Here is a 21,282-nt window from a genome sequence, read left to right as displayed (position 1 = left end):
CCGAAATATTCATATTTAATACATACTTGTCGATGAAATTAAACAACAAAAAGTGTACGCATTAATAATCGCGCCTCGGCTCTTATATGTCAATTTCCTCATCTAGAGATATCGTTAGTGAATCTATTTCTATTATTAAAGTATAATCTATCTTCCATTTTCCGTTTTGAAAATGTCTTTGGTTTGCTTACATAACGATAAAATGAGAGAGATAATAGAATTTCTCTCTCTCTCTCTCTCTCTCAAATGAGATAGAGATGCGCAACGTATGATTCCTTACAAGCAGGAGCCATTCAACCTCTCTTATTCAATTTCTAACCTCCCAGCGCTGAGCCCCGGTAATCTGAATAAGCTTGTTGAAGATCGGGTAACCAATCTCGGGGGAAAGCAAAGAAGGCAAACGAGGAAGGAAGAAATGGCCCTCCGATAAGGGGGTATGGGCTAACAACCCATTCCCTGAAAAAAGAAAGCTGTTTCTAAATCTTCAGAGAAGCTTCGGATACTAAGACGAACCAACGGGAAACGAATTATGCAAAAACACCGGCGGAAAGAGATTTGATTTGACAAGGAATGTAGAAAAATGATAGACATTAGAAACAACTTACATAGAAAATATGTACAAAGGAGAACCAAAGAGAGGAAAGAGAAATTCGACAAAGCAAGAAAGAAGGTTGACAAGATATGCAAGAAGAAAAAAACGGAAATATGAAAACGAACAGCTGAAGCAAATGGAAGAACAATTTAAAAACCTCAATACTAGAGAAACATATAGAAATGCAAAGGGACTAAAAGAAGGATGTATACCCCACATAAGCAGGGAAATAATGGCCGAATCATTAGCGACACAACAGGCGTCAAACAAAACTGGAAAAGTTATTTACAGGAGCTCCTGGGAGGACAGGAGCACATTGCATCTAATCACTCAGACCACCAGGCACAACAAGAAGAAAACACAGATGAACTCCATAACAATCCACAAATAGACGCACTATCATTTGAAGAAATCAATAAAGCAATTAAAGCCTTGAAAAATAACAAAGCACTCGGTTTTGATAAAATTCCATCCAAACTATACAAATTAGGAGGCATCAGCATAAGGGAAATATGGATGGGAATATAGCGAAAATATAGATGGAAGAAACCATGCCCGAGAACTGGAAGAAAAACATCATATGCCCAATTCACAAAAAGAGAGGCAGACTACAATGTAAGAATTACCGAGATGTATCGCTCATGTGCACTACATACAAAGTATTCACATATATCCTGAATCAAAAACTACTAAAAAAACCGGAAAACACCATTGGAGAATACCCGACAGGTTCCAGGCCAGATAGATCGACGATAGATCAATTTTTTAGCGTCAAAGAGATCCTCAAAAAAGCATGGGAATATAATATTGACATCCATCAAATCTTCGTGGATTTTAGACAGGCTTATGACAGGCTCTATCAATACACAAAAACTGTACGAAATATTAGAGGAAATTGGTATATACAACAAACTAATTAAATTAATAAAGCCCACAATGGATGACGCACAGGCGCAGGTACAGATACAAAACCAATTGACCAATCTATTTAAAATCACACAAGAATTAAAGCGAGGAGACGGACTGGCTCTGGCACTATTCAATATTGCCTTAGAATATATCATCAGAAAAAATTCAATAAATCCGACAAACATATTAACAAATAAATTAGTACAAATAGCAGCATACGCGGACGACATCATCATAATGGGCAAGTCAATGGTGGCAGCGAAAGAAACATATATTGATCTAAACAATCGATCTGAAGAGATAGATCTGATGTAAACATCTAGAAGATAAAATAGACCAGAACAAGAAGGCAACTACAGAATGTAACAATAGGGGAGGATAATTTAGAGGTTGTAAAACACTTCTTCAACACTTCAAATATTTGGAGATAAACTTGACTAGCGATGTGGATAAGAAAGTAAAAATTAATGGGAGAATTAGTCAGGCCAACAAAGCCTATTTCTCCCTTTCACGTACCTTCCGCTCACGAGACATGCACAGGAATAACAAATTCCGAATATACAAAATCATAATCAGACCTATAGCCACTTATGAGTGTGAAACATGGACTCTAATACAAAAAGAACATCGATGCATTTGAGCGGAAGATGCTACGGAAATAGAATCTACGGCTCTACCAATGAAAATGGATTGTGGAGAATTAAATACAACCCTGAGATCTATGAACTATACAAAGACTCACTACTGACAGAGTTTATCAAATTTCAACTGTGATGGGCAAGGCATATGGTCAGGATGGAAGAGCAGAGAACCCCTAAAAGAGTATTCATGGAAAGGATGGATGGAGTCCAACAGGAAAATCTAGAAAGAGATGGCAAGATGAAATTAACAAGGATGCAAAGGAACTGTTGAAGTTGCGCAACTGGAAACATGCGGCAATGGACAGAGATGGATGGGATGAAAAATTGAAGGAAACCAGGGCCAGAAACGGGCTGCAGTGCCATTGGATGAATGAATGGAGAATATAATTTATTAGTAAAATCTGTATCACACTTGCAACTTCAGCTGTCAAAGCTGTCGATCAATGTTACCATGAAGGTGTCTACTATTTCACCGTGCCTGAGCGCGCGAAATCTCAGGCCTATCATTCGTAAAATATAATCGCTTTCCGTTTAAAAACTATTATATCCTCGACATTTTTGTATTAGGATTTTTGTCTTGAAATGTTCTAAGGAATCTGCCATTAAGAGGAAGTCCGGTAGTTTTAGGACTACCTCACTGCCTATGCCGCATTGACATACCGTCAAATATGTAGACAAAGACGCGTATTGATATGCGGCGTATATAGCGCTATTGTATTCTGTATGGATTGTCTCATCTTGTTGTCATTCGTACAGTAAGAGCTAGTAGGTAACAGCTCCATGTGTCATCATTGTATGTACATACCTCGTTATACGCAATCGCGAAAGTTATTAAAAAATGTCTGAAACTCGATCTCTATTACAATTAATCATTAACGATTCACAAGCGATTGCTATTTATCAAAGCAGATATTAATTTCATTAATATATTAATATACTAATATAAATAATAAATTATATACTAATATAAATTAAGAATAATTACAAAAAACAGTGATATCCCATTAAAAATACCTCACAAAGGTAAAAAAAAAATACGCCACGTATATATCTAAAAACTAATTTATAAAAAATTTTCCCCTAGGAAAATAAAAAAACACTAGAAATAGAAATAAAATATATGAACGGAGGGCGGTCTTCGAAGTTAGCAAAGCTCCACCTACGGCACGCAGATAAAGTTCATTATGTTTCTCCGATAAGCGGCCTCTCAATTCAAACCTGTTTTCCTCCAAAAGAGAAGGACAACCCTGACCGAGAGATTGCCTATCTATTGGGGCATCAGAAAAACTGAGCCCAACAGTTCAAACCTCGCCCTAGCATTTGCTGCATAAGCACAACACATGCAGGCTAGTTTCCTTCGTATACCACATTTCCTGCAGTTAAGCCTCGTACTGAGACTCAGTTTATACAGACGATAGTTGAGGTTGCCGTGCCCTATGAATATGCGAGTCACTAGCCCAGTCTCTCGTTTGCTTAAAGTTTTGATACAGATGGCGAGGCCCTTCTTCAAAAAATCCCCGAGGAGAACCCTGCCTGCACCCGACTATGCTTCCCCAAGCAGCCAAATATTGATCTCGCAGACAACGGTTGATCTCCCCCCTGCCCACGCAGCAGGGGACACCGATCGTCGGCTCCGGTTCCACCAAATCAATCTCCGAACCAGCCTTAGCAAGTTGGTCGGCCGCCTCGTTGCCCCTAATGCCAGAATGCCCAGGCACTCACACCACAGCAACCTTGTTGTCTCTTGCAAGTTTTCCCAGAGCGCATCTGCAGTCCCAAATAAATTTGAAGACAAAAAAAGAACTATTTTTTTAATTAAAATTTTTTTATATTTTTTTATTTGTATTCAACTTATTTTTAAAATAAAATTTCCGTTAATAAAAATAAAATGCGTTTTAATTTTATGGAGAGAATTCGTATATAACATTTCTATAAATACAAATTTGATTTTATGACAAATACTATTTCAAATTACAAATTCTCACAAACTAAATTGCTTTTAAGTATTTAGCTAGTTAACTATTGATTCCATATTTAATTTTTATTTTTTATTTTTCTAAGAGAAAATTTTTTATAAGTTATTTGTTAGATATGTCTTTGGCGTATTTTTTTACCTTTATGAGGTATTTTTAATAGGATATTATTATTAGGAAAAATAGGATTTTAAACAATTCTATACCAATGCCGTTCTTCACTTGCAACTTCGACCAGATTTTGTGATTCACGCCCACTGCTTCCTCCCTTCCCTCTTCCTTAACTACTTCTTGTTCACACTAATAATGAAACACAGGATGCATGTGAGTCCATTGCAGCATTATTGTTCGGGCTTGGTTTTTTTGCGTATATGCGATGGAGTAGTAGATAAAATAACAGTTTATATAAAAGATGTTAAAGTGCTTACATGGCAGCATCGAGCATCGAGCGTTTGCACAGAAAATCATTGCGCAGGATTCTAAACGAGATAGATTCCAGCTTCTTGCGGCTAATAATATGATGAGTCACACGAATTTGGTCGAAATAAAAAAGATTATGTTTTGATATACATTACTAATACTGATATAATTAATATTAATTAGGATCGATTGCGCACATTACCGATCGGACACGACAATATTTCCCGTTCGGACAAATGTCCGATCGGACACAGGCTTGATCGGACACAGACTTTTGCAGTCGGACATAATCCCAATCGGACACAGGCTCGATCGGGCATAGATCTAATCTGACATGGATCCGATCGGACACATCAGTTGCAATCGGACACCATCCCGATTGAACACAGGCCCGATTGGACACAGACTCGATCGGACACAAACTCGATTGGATACAGACGCTATCGGATACAGTCCTAATCGAACATAAACCTTGTTGAAAATATTTAGTTTCATTATTTGAAATAAGGCCTTTTCTGAATTTTGATAAATATGATCGGATCTTTCGGTCAGTATATACTTTACAAAGCAAAGCAGGGTCCACCCTATAATTATTGTATAGATGGGAAAATCTATGCGTGGACGCAGTGTGTTCTGCCATACGAGGAGGCTCCACTTCCAGAACATATAATCTAACCTATACCAAATTTTAGTTTTAAATCAGAAATAAGTTTGGGTTAGGTTATATCTTCCGAAAGTGGAGCTCTCCTCCCCCGTAGGGGGGGAGGGCGGAACTCACTGCGTCTATGCATACATTTTCCCATCCATACAATAATTGTGTGGTGGACTTCGCTTTGCTTTGGTAATTTGGGGTTTTTTTATTTTTTGGTGGGATGGGGGTGATGGGGGATGGGCTCCCCGAGAGAGGCATAAAAATAAACAAAACAATTGTTATCTTGAGTTAAAAGTGAAGTGCGATTCTTGTCACAAGTTTTTCTTTCCTCTACCATACCTCCAATCAGAACTCCACCTGGTTCCTTCTCAAATAAACTTATAAAATAAAACATGTAGCCGCGCCTTCGATTTACACGTCCACATTAACAGAATTTATTTGTTTCGCCGATCGGAGAGATAGGACGTAATTGAGTTGTCCGGGTTTAGTTTGTTGAACAGTATTTATTCTTTTCGACACCAACTCCCGGACCGTCTTAGGTAATCGCACGCGACAGCAAGATATGAGCGGACACGCGAATTATCGTTTAATTATAACTTTATGAGCGTTAGGCGTTCGGTGTGCTCCCGGTGAAGGCTTGCGACGAAGTGTCTTAACGAAAAACCTTCTCTTCGATCCACGTACAATAGTCCTGGTTGATACGGGTACTACAAAAAATGAGGAATTTCGATCGTTCGATTCCGAGAGCCAATCGGCTATCGACAACGAGGTGTTTGTCAGAATCGAACGATACGAAGAAACCGCAAAAACGGAATGAAAACAAGGCTTCGCACGTAACGTCTCGCTTTAGAACGTTCGAGAAACAAAATTAATAATATACTTTATAAAACGCTTACTTTCTTGAACATCCCGCTCGCCTCGTATACCGGGTAGGTTACGAAATAACTGGTTAAATCCTACCAACATAATCGATACACGGCATCTTAATGATAATTCTCGATCAGACGGTCCGAAGAGCTCTACAGCAAATTTTTCAACATACAATAATAGGAAAAGAGTACAGATAAAGATCATCGAAATACATGAATTAACTTAATCAGTAAATCTTAGCATAGGGTTATTTACATGGGCGTTCTTAGCATAGATATATGTACATATACAGCGTGACGAAAATTAAAGTCAAACTTAATTATTAACGCATAAAGAAAACGCAAGTTAATTTAAGAGCCAGTGTCACTTGATATCGGTAGCTGACAGATCTGCGTTATTGGTCGCTTTAGAGTGGTTTTGGCAGTACGCAATGTAACTACTCGGACATGCCCATCCGTTCCCGGATGTACGTCTAATATTCGGGCAAGTTCCCATTTCGAAGGAGGTGCCAAATTATTTTTCAACAATACCAGCTCGTTAATTTTGAGCTTCGGTTTGTTTTCTTGCCATTTACGCCTTTGTTGCAATGTATGCAAATAATCAGAAGACCAAGAACGCCAGATCTGCTCTAAAATCGTACGCACTTGCTGCCATCGAGACAGCCGATTCGAATCGATATCTAAAACAGATTCTTCAGGCGGACTTACTAACGGGCGACCGACTAAAAAATGACCCGGAGTTAACGCGGAAAAGTCATTCGGATCATCATGTAACGCGGAAATCGGGCGGGAATTTAGGCAAGCCTCGATTTGACACAGCAGCGTAGCGAACTCGATCTGCGATAATGTTCGGGAACCAATCGCTCGTTTCAAATGAAACTTTAATCCTTTGACACCGGCTTCCCAAAGTCCGCCGAAATGCGGAGCAGAGGGAGGTATAAAATGCCATTTTACGTTATCATTAGCTATAGCGTCTTGTATTTGAGGGTCGGCGACAAGTCGCTGAAAGGTAGTGTTTAATTCGCGGTCCGCGCCTTGAAAATTAGTGCCGTTATCACTGTACATGTCGGATGGGAGACCGCGACGGCTTGCAAATCTCCGAAAGGCGGAGAGAAAACCGTTAGTAGCGTAATTATCTACGTATTCTAAATGGACGGCCTTTGTCGAGAGACAAATAAAAACGGCAACATAATATTTTTTGGATCGTTGACCGCGGCCGACTGACGGAATTATATTCATCGGCCCGGCGTAATCGACGCCTGTGTGCGAGAACGGAGCCGAAGGCGTGACGCGGGGCTGGGGGAGATTCCCCATCAGCTGTTGCGAGGTACATGCGCGTTCGCGTACGCACTTTACACAACTACGTATAAGAGATTTTACACTGGTGCGCGCTGAAATTATCCAATAATTTTGGCGTAAAATTCTTAACATCAATTGAGTGCCTCCATGAAGAGAGGCTTTATGAGCTTGAGCGATTAATAAATCCGAAATTCGATGTTTCGGTAAAATTATAGGGTGCCGTTCATCATAACTGAGTGACGAATGGTCAATCCGCCCGCCAAGGCGAATTAATTTATCTTTCCCGAGAAAGGGGTAAAGCGATAACAAAGAACTGGATCTTGGCAGTAAACTTTTATCGTTTAACGCTTGAATTTGGATGGAAAATGACGTTGTTGCACGTAACGGAGCCAAAACAAGGAAGCTTCTTTGAGTTCGGCAGCGGACAAGCACGTCGTATTCACGTTCGTATTGGTCGCGCGACATTTTAGATTATTAATAAAACGTTGCACGCGTGCCGTGACTCGAATTAACCTCCTCCATGTAGAGACTTCGTTCGGTAATTGCCACTCCAGATTATGTTGAGCATGACAAACGATCGTATTTCGCGTTTCGGTTTCGATTATCTGACGATCGGCTTCAAGTTGATCTTTTAATTTATCATGGATCGGCCACGCGGTAGAAGGGGAACTCAACCAGGCAGGGCCGGCCCACCAAAGTTTGAAATCGCGGAGTTCAGCGGGTGACAAACCTCGCGACGCGCAATCCGCTGGATTTTCTTTAGATGGGACGTGATTCCATTTAATCGACGGCAGCCGAGTTTGTACTTCCGATACGCGATTCGCCACATAAGTAGTCCATCTGCGTAAATGAAAACCGCCTCGCGCCATCAATTTCGTAAGCTGATCGCGACTTTCCTTTAGCGACGGAACTTCATCGGCGCCAAATAGAACGTCGTCGACGTAAATAGAATCTTGTACTATTGTTTGTGCTTTTGGAAAGGAATGACCTTCGTCGATAGCTAATTGATTGATAACGCGCATGGCTAAATACGGAGCTGGAGCAGTACCGTATGTAACTGTAAGCAATCGATAAGATTGTATCGGAGAATTAATATTAGATCGCCAAAAAATCCGCAAAAAATCGACATCGTCTCGATGAACGCGGATCTGTCGAAACATCTTTTCGATATCGGCGGTGTACACATAACGAAATTGACGCCAACGAAGGATAATTGAGGACAAATCGCGTTGTAATTTAGGCCCGGTCATTAAATGATTATTTAATGTAGAACCATTGCTCGTTTTGCACGACGCGTTAAATACTACGCGAAGTTTCGTCGTGCTGCTAGACTCGCGTAGTACCGGATGATGCGGTATATACACCGCTTGGTTAAGCGTCGGATTTTCGTCGGAGACAGATTCCATATGACCCATAGATTTATATTCATTTAAGAAAGAATGATAGGGTTTCGCGAGATCCGGATTTTTTCGTAGGCGTTGTTCTAATTTCGAATAAAGAAGCGCGGCAGTTTCGCGCGAAGCTCCTATATCGAGCGGAGGGTTGGTTTTAAATGGTAACCGTATTATATAGCGGCCGTCTTCGGCACGCTGATGTGTTTCGATAAAATGTTGTTCGCATTTTTTATCTTCTTCCGACAGCGGAAGTTCGGAAGAAATTTCCTCGATCTCCCAAAATTTTTGAAGGAGAGAATCGAGCGAAGGAATTGTTACGCAATTTAATGAAGTCGCGGAACCGGTAATTGAATTAGAAGTGCCGGTAGGACCGGATAATATCCATCCTAAAGCAGTAAGCTGGGCCGTCGGAGTGCCGGTCGGACCATGTTTTACCTTTTGCTTTAATAACGATCCATATAAATCTGATCCGATGAGCAGATGGATCGGATGATTGCTAAACGGATCCGGATCCGCGAGAGATAATTTCCGTAAATGCGGCCAATAATCTACGGTTTTAGTCTTTGAGCCAGCGTATGACGTAATTTTTTGATATACGAAAGCAGTCAAAGAAAAGGTGGAGGAACCTCGCCCATTACAAGACTCGAGAGTAAGAGACACCTGAGATTTCGCTACGCCACTGTATCGTTCGCCGAAACACTGTACGTGGAGGCTCGCGCGGGAACGTTTCGTGCGCATAGTTTGACACAACGATTCCGAAATAAAGCTAACAGCCGAGCCTTGATCTAACAACGCACGAACTTTAAATTTACGTCCTTCGATGGTACGCAGTATTACCCATGCGGTGGCTAGTAACACGTTCGGCGGATTTTTCAGCGGCGAATGAATCGTTTGAACGGAAGCGACGGCGGTCTCGTTCTTTATCTCAGGGGTGGCCGAGCCGCTCGGTTGAGCGTTAAGAGTTTTGTTTTCCAAAACAGAATTTTCACTAATCTTCTGTACTGGTATATTTGATGCACGATGCAAGAGCGTATGATGTGCTCGTCGGCACAAATTACAGCGTTTTTTACTCTTGCAAGAGATCGGGAAATGGCCGACTTTTAAACAATTAAAGCAACATTTGTGTGATTTGAGAAACTGAGTTCTCTGTTCGACGGATTTACGCTTAAACTCGTCGCATAACATCAAATTATGATTGCCGGAACAATTCAAGCATTTTTCGGTGGCTACGTTATTCACCGAGGCCCGATTAGAGCCTTTATTTTTATGAGACGAAGTATCGGCATTTAACTTAGAATGATCGGTTAGTCCTCGAATTCGCAACGTCATAAAATCTCGAATCTCTTCATACGTCGGAGATGCGGTTGATTTACCGCGTTGCAGATTCCACTCATTACGTGTGCGTGGACTAAATTTTTGCGAAACAATATAGACTAATAAGTCATCCCATTTTTCAACAGGTCTGCCTAAATTTGTTAACGCGGCTAATGACGCGGCAACGGTATCGCGTAAACTTTTGAGTTCGACAGCGGATTCCGTTTTCATAATAGGCAAATCAGCGAAAGCATGAATATGCGCATGAATAATCGCGTTTTGATTATCGTACTCTTCAATAAGTAATTTCCACGCACCATCGTAATTTGCGTCTGCAATCTTAACATGATTAATTAATACAGCAGCTTCGCCCGTGACACTGGCTTTTAAATAATGTAATTTCTGCGTATTCGACAGCGATTCTTTCGAGGCGACGAGCGATTCGAATATTCCGCGGAAGTTTTCCCATTCCGCGAAATTACCGGAAAATTTCGGCAACGGGATGCGTGGTAATTGCAATGAAACCGCACCAGACAATTCGCGGGAAGAAATGTCGCTTACCGTTGATGCCGCATTTGGGTCGCACCGGGAGAATTTACCTATCACGTCTGCGAGGTAGTCCGCCGCTTCGTGGTAGACGTCCTCGGCCGTAAAGAATTCCTCCTCGGTGAAGTATGGGACTGTACGCTGTTCGTCGGCCGTTGCTATTTGCTGAAGCTGGACGTTGAGACGTTGACACCTTTCCCATAATGTCTCCAAGGCGTCCAGTCGACTCTTCGCCTTGTATTGCGTGACGTTGGCCTTGCCCATTTTCTTAAAGTTGGGGAACACTCGTTTCATCGAGCTTATTGTAATAGATTGCTCGATGAGGAGGCCCTGCAGCGAGTCCGTCATGATGGTAGGCCGATAAGATGAAGCCTTTCAGCAACAATTCACCACCTTTGGGTTGTAGAGATGCTGAAGCGTGACGACTGGTCCGTCGCACGCGGATGTGCGAAGACGCACTATAATTTTCACTTAACAGTGCCGCGCGCTAAAGCGTGCGACAACTATGTGTAACTGCGGATTACGCAGGACGCACTCTGAGGTGCGGAGTGCTAAAGAGCACAAAGATTGCACTTAAGCTGTGCAAAGCGCTAAGAAGCGCGAGATTTGCGCGGCACTGCGGATTACGCAGGACGCACTTTGAGGCGAGGAGTGCTAAAGAGCACAAAGATTGCACTTAAGCTGTGCAAAGCGCTAAGAAGCGCGAGATTTGCGCGGCACTGCGGATTACGCAGGACGCACTTTGAGGTGCGGAGTGCTAAAGAGCACAAAGATTGCACTTAAGCTGTGCAAAGCGCTAAGAAGCGCGAGATTTGCGCGGCACTGCGGATTACGCAGGGCGCAAATAATAATGATATGTTGTGCTTAAGAGCACAACTTTAATAATGCAAAGGGATGCAAGGTTGACTTCGCGCACTTTATTTTCCCGGAAGTCCTTTCAATGCACTCGCGTTATTATTTACGGCAGCGGAATGCGGATAGATGTTTTGATATCGCGCACCGTCTCCGTCTCGCGATAGTTTTTATAAGTGCTGTTACCTTAGCGTGTCAGCGTTCTCACTCGCACTCCGCGAACTGATTACCGAATCACTATCTGTTTTTCCAAAATCCGGCTCGAAGGACCATTTAATGTAGCCGCGCCTTCGATTTACACGTCCACATTAACAGAATTTATTTGTTTCGCCGATCGGAGAGATAGGACGTAATTGAGTTGTCCGGGTTTAGTTTGTTGAACAGTATTTATTCTTTTCGACACCAACTCCCGGACCGTCTTAGGTAATCGCACGCGACAGCAAGATATGAGCGGACACGCGAATTATCGTTTAATTATAACTTTATGAGCGTTAGGCGTTCGGTGTGCTCCCGGTGAAGGCTTGCGACGAAGTGTCTTAACGAAAAACCTTCTCTTCGATCCACGTACAATAGTCCTGGTTGATACGGGTACTACAAAAAATGAGGAATTTCGATCGTTCGATTCCGAGAGCCAATCGGCTATCGACAACGAGGTGTTTGTCAGAATCGAACGATACGAAGAAACCGCAAAAACGGAATGAAAACAAGGCTTCGCACGTAACGTCTCGCTTTAGAACGTTCGAGAAACAAAATTAATAATATACTTTATAAAACGCTTACTTTCTTGAACAAAACATTTTAGCAAAATATTTTTTAATTTTAATCTTTTTTTATAGGAAAATTTAAAAAATTTTCCATTTAGCCAGATAATTAAAATTTGAATATCTGGGAAACTAGACTTTCCGTATATTTGCACTTGCGGCATTCGACTATATTTAATAAGTACTGCATTCCTGTAAAATTTCATCAAAAGCGGGCCAGGGTCAGATACGGAGTGATGGCCAGTAGGCGCAGCATAATATTGCTTAGCCGAACATTCCGGAGAGTGGCCATCAAGGTCATCCGCGGGTACAGGACTGTATCGCACACGGCAGCCATAGTGTTAGGATTGCCGCCGATCGAACGCTACGCCAAAATGTATGCTGAGATGTATAAATGTATAGACGCGATGTATGTACGCGACAGCGCGGTGGGCTAGGCATAAAGCTGATCGCCAGGGTCAGGGCTACCGTGAAGCTCCAAGCTCGGAGACGAATGCTGGAGAGGTGAGACAAACACCTCTCCAATTTCCGAGACAACACGGGAAGGCGCGTCATCGAGGCCATTCGGCTCCGTTTAGTAAAGTGGGTAGAACAGGCCAATGGCAAGATGTCATATCGTATGACACAGATATTTACAGGCCATGCCTGCTTTGGGGCCTATCTGTGTCGCATCGGGCGCGAGAGCGACGCACGTTGCCATCATTGCGATGGGGACGAGGACACGGCGCAACACATGCTGGAGTTTTGCCAAGCGTGGGCAGAAGAGTGCCGTGTCCTTGTCCAAAGAATTGGTGAACATGACCTCTCGCTCCCGAGCGTCATAGCAGCGATGCTCGAGAGCGAGGGGTCCTGGAGGGTGGTCTCCTCCTTTTGTGAGATAGTAATGCTGCGAAAGGACAGAGAGGGAGAGAGAGGAAGCGACTCCCCGACAGGATAGTGCGGTGAGGGGCAGAGGGGGCTTATGGGCCGGATCCGGAAACCCCCAATGCCACGTAACTGCAACGGCGCGGGTAATCGCTCCAACGGACATTCGGGGGAGATGGGGGGCAATGGGAAACATAAGTCCCACAGACCCCTCCCCAGCAACGGGGAGGGGGCGTATGCGGAGTAATGAGGCCGGAAGCTAGTCGTACCCGGTCCCAGCCAATCCCACCCGCAATCGCGCAGGGCCCGAGCATAAGGGGTACACGCTCCATAGTTTGTCTGGAGCGTTTCTCGCCGAGTCGGGCTTGGTAGCCCCGGTATGTCCGAATGAGGCACTCGGGCCCGGCCACACCTTCCCGACAACAACCACGGGAGGTCTCCCCTCACCAAAACAAGCAGCAGAAGTCCCGATACCAACGGCCGGGATACTGGGGCCAGAGCTTTAAATTCCGGCCTCAGTGGGATGGGGCCTCACCCATGCTCGCGGGTGAGGGTCCTCTCTGGGGAAGAGGTCACCTGGAGGGATTTTAGCGGATAATCCCCGGACCGATTGTTTAGGTTCGGGGTGAGCCACACATAACCCCGCCTCGAGCTTTATCGAGGCGGGGTTATGTGTGGCTCACCCAAAAAAAGATAATCAGATATAGATGTCTTACCGAAGAACTAATTCATTAATGATGCATCGCTCAAGCACGAACATCGTCTGGTTTTTGTGTATTTTAATTTCTAAAAGAAGCATTCGCATAAATATGTGAATCCAAACATTAGAAAATTTCGAGAACTGAAATTTATAAGTTTTGAATAATTAAATATATTTAATATTTTGGTAAATATGCATAAAAGATCACACCGATTTAATCGGTTTATTTAAATATAGTGTAGAGAAAAGTGTTCTGAATAATTTCCCGCAAGAATCAAGTGGCAGACGGCATTGGTTTAAGAGACATAACAAATTAAAGTTTCACAGTTTTAATGTTTTTTCTCAGATATTATAAAGTAACATTGGGAAAAGTGAAGTTTGTGTACATTGTATTTATTGTAAAATAGACATGAAAAAAGTGTTTGTTTACATTTACGGGATAGATATATGGTCATTCTTTTCGACAGTGCGCCATCTCACCGTGGTGAAAAGGCCCTACTCTGAAACTCTTTGGAGTGGCAGGGTCGCTAAGAACGCACCAGCCAAGGCTACTTCGTTAAAAAACTCTGGTAGGATGGACTCGACAAGTGCGGAGAAACAACCGTCCTGCGAAAAGGTCACTCCGAAATCACACCGAGTGGCCTTCACTTGGACACAACACAATTGGACACGTTACAAATGGACACAATATTTTGCACACAGTTCAATTGGACACAGTGCATTTGGACACAGTAATTTTGGATACAGTAGCTTTTGGACACATAAGAAAATGCACATCATTCACTTAGACACCGTTCACTTAGACACTGTTTATTTGGACAGTGTTGTACATTTTCTTACGTTTCCAAAAACTGTATCCAAAATTATTGTATTCCAATGCATCATGTCCAATTGAATCATGTGCAAAATATCGTGTCCATTGCAATGTGTCCATTTGCAACGTATCCGTTTGCAACGTGTTCAATTGTACTGTGACTAAGTACACTGCTCCCATCACACCACCTCTTATTTCAACTTATAGAATCAAAACAATGGGTGTTTTTCCAAATGGGGCACCTCTCCGATTGGGATGAAACTTTACAGGTAGCTTCAAGATATATTATAATTATATTCAAGATATTATTATAATTGTCAAGGTTGTATATATGGATTTTGCATGGTTCAAAAGCTATAAATAAAAATATCACTGAAAATCGTAAAAATCGACAAAAGAAAATCCAAGTCCAATGACTTTGACCTTGACATATGTGCATAGAGGGGATTGAACCAATAGTTGATTATTCCTCTCATTCGCAAAGGTCAAATTTGTATGAACTGATGACTAAGCGGGGTCGCCATGGGCGAGGTAGAAGAATGGAGGATTGTCCTAGAGTTGTTCCGCGCTCGTCCCATTTAGTGCTACACCGCTGCCTGGCATTTGGACATGTCAAGTACCCAGATAGCAATTTGTTAACAAATTGTCGCCAAATTGGCATCAAATTCGCTCAAAACTTGGTAACAAATCCAGTGCCATCTGTGTCCGCATTAAGCTTGTGTTTTGGTGACAAAGCTTGTTGACATAACCTGACAGCAAATTGACGGCAAAAACCGAGCAAAGCTTGACATGATTTGACGCCAAATTGATGGCAAAAATCGACCAAGATCTGCGCAAGACAATCTGATAGCAGATTGTCAGCAAAAACCGAACAAATTCTGCAGCTTTTGGCCATTCATATAAAAGTATATATTTAAATAGATTTAAAGCCTTAACCCTAAGTAACAAAATGATGATAAGTTTTGGTCATAAAATGACCATTAGATAATTTGACATTATATAAAATCATATATTAATATGTTAAAACATATAAGTAAATTCAAATAACTTAATTTATAAAATTAAGGATCTTTTTGGACAGAAATTGTTTTGAATAAGTGAAAATCAAACAATTATCTGTCCGATTTGCCAAAAATCAATTCAATATCTGAATTTCCTGTATAAGAATTATGTCAAAAATTGAACTGATAGAAATATATATATTATAATATTATTAGCATTTTGTAGGCTTTATATACACTCATGACAAGAATTTGAATACGGGTATAGATAATGAATAACGCGCCGCATAGCGATAAGCGACTGAACTATTTTATAATACTTTGTAATAAGCTGCAGATTTTGTTCGGTTTTTGCTGCCAATTTGCCATCAAATTGCGCACTCTAGATCCTGCTCAGTTTTTGCCGACAATCTGATGTCAGTCATGTCAGCAAGCTTTGCTCGGTTACTGCTGCCAATTTGCTGTGTAGTTATGTTAGCAAGCTTTGCTTGATTTTTGCCGGCAATCTGCCAGCTTAATCGGTAATAACAACTCTTGTACCAAATTTGTAGCCTTTTTGCTGACAATAATTTGTAGCAAGCACTTGGCAATATCTGTTAGAACAGACCTGGCTGACTGGGTAGCGATGCACCGTGGCGACGGATCGTTTGGGGCTTTGCTTCCGCTGCGGAGACTCCATCAGACGGTCCAGTGCGCGACCGTGGCAAAATGTTTGTTGTGTTCGGACCTTGGCCGGCTGGCTGAACATAATCTAGGGGCAAGGGGTTATGCCCCTTCCCAAACCCGGAGGGAAAAAGGAAATGCGAGACCCCCAGCATCGAAGGGGCCCCGGGAGCCGGCATAGGAACCGACCTCTCCCAATATCGATATTTCGGAAGCACGAGTTGTCGCTAATGAGGCGCGTGAAGTAATAGAGGTGGCTTAGCTCTTACCATCATTTTTTCTCCTAAAATAGAATATACGCCACCATAGGTGCATGAAAGGACGCTTAGGGAGGATGAGCGCAATAAAACGCAGATGGGTCACATCATCGATTGAAAAACATTTATATCTTGGGACATGACCGCATCATCAGAGGCAATTGCATTTGAGGGAGAAGTTTTTAATGAGTGCGAGCCCACAGGCCGGCCCGTGGGTATGCGAAAGCCATTTTCTCCCACCGCACCAGGCAAAACAAAAAAAAAGATGGATTGGGTTAGGTTAGTTTTTTTCGGGATGAGGGTGTAGGGGGAAAGGTGGAGCCCATACATATATGTATATTGTTTTTACATATACATATATCAGCAAATTATATTGCATACTAATTGAAGTATCATATGTAGCAATATACAGGGTGGCCCCGAACGTTCCAGCCAGGCTTTGAGATCTTATAGGAAATTTAAATCTGAACAAAAAATTCCCTATAAACATGGGTCGAAGAATGCTTCCTTAAGAAGTTATCGCTCAAAAACGTCTGATGCAGAGAAAGAGCAAAAAATGAAAAGAAAATAAAACCTAATAAATTTTTTGAAAAAATGATAAAAATAAGTCTTTCTTTTATAAAAATAAAATTAATTTTTTTAAACTAAAATAGCATGTAATAGTAGAAAATGAATAAGACGTGAAAAAACTGACTGTTCTCAAAATGTCCTCCCCCCCCCCCTAGCTCCAATACACTTTCGATATTGAGAAATAACCGATCTAGTCGCTTTACGAATTTCCTCCTGATTCAACTTTAATCAGTCTAACAATAAATAACAAAAGCACTTTTTGTACGTTTGAAACTGATTATATCAAAATCTATAGAACGTACAACAATCATTTTGATATTATTTGAAAAATAATTTAATTTTCTACAACTTTTATTTCGGTTCTTTTTGTTAAAAAACGTACATTTTCTATGATATTTGGAAAAATGTGTAAAATAATCGCGATTTCAGAGGTTTTCCAGCGATAACTTCTTAAGAAAGAATTCTTCGACCCATATTTATAGGAAATTTTTTGTTCAGAATTAAATTTCCTATAAGATCTCAAAGTCTGGCTGGAACATTCAAGGTCACCCTGTATATACAATTATTATACTTTTACCATTTTTTCTTAAAAAATGACTTTTTTATTGGAGTGGCCAAAATTCCCTTTATAGGCTTCTATTTTAATCTGAAAGAAAGCTTTTCACAAAGTTTCATCGAAATCGGAAGTAAACTCTTTTCGGAACTTTATCCGAGGATTCTTAACAAGAATTAGATTTTTTCTAAGCATTCTAAAATCACTAAAATTACGTATCAAACTAAATTATTGACGAATCGAGATAAAGTGGAGATGTTTTTCAAAATCATATGTTTATCGTATTTTTCAAAGAGAATCTTGCGGTAGATAAATAAAAATAAAAAACATCTTGATAATTATGCAGTTTAGGGGCAATCTCATAAATTTCAATATGCTTTGATATCAAGAACACCATCCTGAATAACTTTCGGAAGCCGTCGCTTCTTGTTTATTAAAAAGTTATTAGCAGAATAAGTTTAATAAATAGAACGTAATTTTCTGTCATCATATACATTTAAGAAGTTTGTGTGTGTGTATGTATGCGTGCGTGCGGGCACGCGCGCATTTTTGTGTGCGTGTGTATGCTTATTCACATTAGATTTATTTTGTTAAAAATTTTTAATAAACAACGAGCGACGGTTGAAATCTTTTGAAAGTTATTCAGGACCGTGTTCTTGATAATGAATATCAAGACTATTGAAATCTGTGTGGTCGCTCTTAAACTGCATAATTGCTAATATATTTTTCTAGATAATGATGATGTGATCTTTTATTAATATTATTTTCCTACGGAATGAGTCGATACGAGCAACTATTATAATATAGTATGGTTGGTCTTTGCCAGCTTCAAATTTAAATTATTTAAAGGAGAGAGAGAGAGAGAAAGATGTTTAATCTATAATAAGATCAAGTTCACAATATATATATATATATATATATATATATATATATATATATATATATATATATAAATCTTCGAAGAAGGATATAAAATCATAAATCATCACAATTCTCCTGCATTGAGCCATCGAACTTGAGTATAGAGACATATCTGTATAAATTGAATTATCCTCTTTGAGAAAGTATTGGAATTTCTGGGATCATTTCCTGTGATTAACAAAATTATGATCGCCTTTTATTTTATTAATATTTTTATTATAATCTGTATTACGGTACACAGTTTAACTACTTTCCTATATTGATAAATGATGTAATAAATAAAGGGGAATATATTAAATCTTGCTACTTTATTTGGCCGAAGAAATTTTTAAAGTTATTGACTTCGCGCTATCAGTTACAATAACCAAGCATTTAGAAAAATCAGTGTTTAATTTTTTTAGAGTTTGTTCAATAGTCCTAAATATGTTTACACCGGTTGTGTGCCATAATATGAAATCTGAAAACTCTTTGATACATGAAAAATCGTTTTGTATTATTCAAATAAAAATACTTAATTGATTCAATTGATATTGGATTATCGGTGTTTTTGTCCAGATACATTGAAAAATATGAGGACATTGCCAATAATTTTATAATATAGTAATATATATTATGTTCATCTTAATAGACATGTATGTGTCAATTATTTTTCATAATTGTATAAACAGTTACGCAAGTTTGGTTGTGGATAAACTTTTAAAATATTACAACTGCCGAATTTTCGAATTGGTATCTTATATCTTATCACGTTTCCAATAAGCTGAGATTTTTCTTACCGTCCAATTTCCTCTACCATTGATTAAAAAATTTTCCGGAATTTGCCCAAGATTGTTTCTATATCGACCAGGAAAACGTTCTAACGATAATTCATGAAACCAGTCGCTGATAACCATCACGTGTTCTGGACGATCTATATCGTACAAATTATAAAACGGATTCGATAGTGGCGGATCGCGTACGATAAAAGATCCATACTGTCCATCTATCATGTGCACCGATATATGTGAATGATAAAAATGTGTACCTGCATTTTTTACCACAAATTGATACCTGTAGACAAAAATTGTAAAAATCATATTAAGGAATATTTTTAAAAAATCTGAAAAAGAGATAAAAGTATTAAGAGCTTTAAAAATTTTACATCTGTTCCATTGCTTAACATTACTCATAAAATATCATTCAGAGACGTCTAGAAAGACATGTGCAGATTGTGACACGTCTCCCCGATTGTGTAATTTAAATATATACAACTCTTGTTCTTGTAATTGCCTATCATACAATATTATTTCTTATTTTAATGTCATATCGCATGTAGATTTTAATTTTATATCACATTGAAATTAATCAAGATTATTTTATCCCCTCTTCCTCCCCTCTCTCCCTCCCTCCTCTCTTTCTCCTCTTTGTATATAGATGTGTATATGTGTACATACTATAGAATTTTTATTGTACATAGAGAGTGTTATATTTCGAAGTATATACTTATAAACGATTGGAGTATATTTCATAAACTTTCAGTTACATTTTGACACTACCCAAGTAGCACATGAAGCTTTAAAACGTCTGCGATAACGTTGTCGCAGCTTAAACTGCAGTATTTTTGTCTATCACAGCTACTGCCACAACGTCATTGTGACGTTCTAATCAAGTTGTGACAGCAAAAGTGGGACAACATTTTTAGGCTTTGAAAACGATGTCACAGCCATTTGGCTGCGCAATTATTTTGCTATAAAGACGTCATAGCCATTTGGCTGCACAACTATATTGCTATAAAGACGTTGTCATAGCCATTTGGCTGCACAACTATTTTGCTATAAAGACGTTGTCATAGCCATTTGGCTGCACAACTATTTTGCTATAAAGACGTTGTCATAGCCATTTGGCTGCACAACTATTTTGCTATAAAGACGTTGTCATAGCCATTTGGCTGCACAACTATTTTGCCGTAAAGATGTTGTCATAGCCACATTACGGCAATGATAGTAATAAAGATAAACAAACTAATAAACGGATAATGTTTTTCATATGTAAATTTATATTCAATGAAAGTTAAATTTTAATTTTAAAATTATGTGAAAAGATTGAAAAGAGTATTAAAAAAAAATTTTGGCTTCAACTGGTATTGAACCTTTGACAACCCGAAACCTTTGCCTTACTAAACTTAAATCAAATTTAAAGATTAAATAATCATTGCAAATTATTACAATTTATAACATACATATAAAGTATACTAGAGCGGACGCAAATTTATATAAGTATGTGGCGAGACGTTATGGCCCCTAGGGATAATCACTAGCGCCACATGGAGGCGACACCTCCGCCCGATTCCAGAGAGAACGCGAGAGACGACTCTAGTGATCTTATCTTCTTCTCCTTCTTCTCGGAGACAGGGTACTACAGGGATCATCTCGTTCTTGTCCGGCGTAGTATCGCATAAATACCAAAGAATATATCCTACTTCGATTCGTGTATTAAAGTACAAATAAAGTATTGTTACTGTTATACGTAACTTGTGTAAATCGATAACCACTACACAAGTACAGTGATTACAGAACTACACACAGATCCTTAAATAATAATTTTAGAGCCGCATAAATGAACGCATGGGTCCGCTGACCATTGCTGACATATGCTAAATTTAATATAAAACTGATAGTCACGTTATTCTTGATTTTCGCTGTGACATACAAATTACAGCCAGATTACAGCTATTTTGG

The 21,282-nt window shown here is 39.9% G+C and overlaps 1 protein-coding gene across 1 annotated transcript in view; it reads right to left on the bottom strand.

Moving 5' to 3' along the window:
- Positions 1 to 19,603, bottom strand: part of LOC138934025 (uncharacterized) — a 113,506-nt gene extending 93,903 nt beyond the window's left edge. The window contains exon 1 of the mRNA XM_070297393.1: positions 19,342 to 19,603. Within this exon, the coding sequence (XP_070153494.1) occupies positions 19,342 to 19,554 (213 nt within the window). The 5' untranslated portion in view covers positions 19,555 to 19,603. The remainder of the gene's footprint in view (positions 1 to 19,341) is intronic.
- Positions 19,604 to 21,282: the final 1,679 nt, after the last annotated feature.

The sequence above is a fragment of the Polyergus mexicanus genome, unplaced genomic scaffold (assembly GCF_030449975.1).
Source record: "Polyergus mexicanus isolate NDT 795.1 unplaced genomic scaffold, iyPolMexi1.0 SCAF_6, whole genome shotgun sequence".
Lineage (NCBI taxonomy): Eukaryota > Metazoa > Arthropoda > Insecta > Hymenoptera > Formicidae > Polyergus > Polyergus mexicanus.
This window is presented reverse-complemented; position numbering and strand designations above follow the sequence as displayed.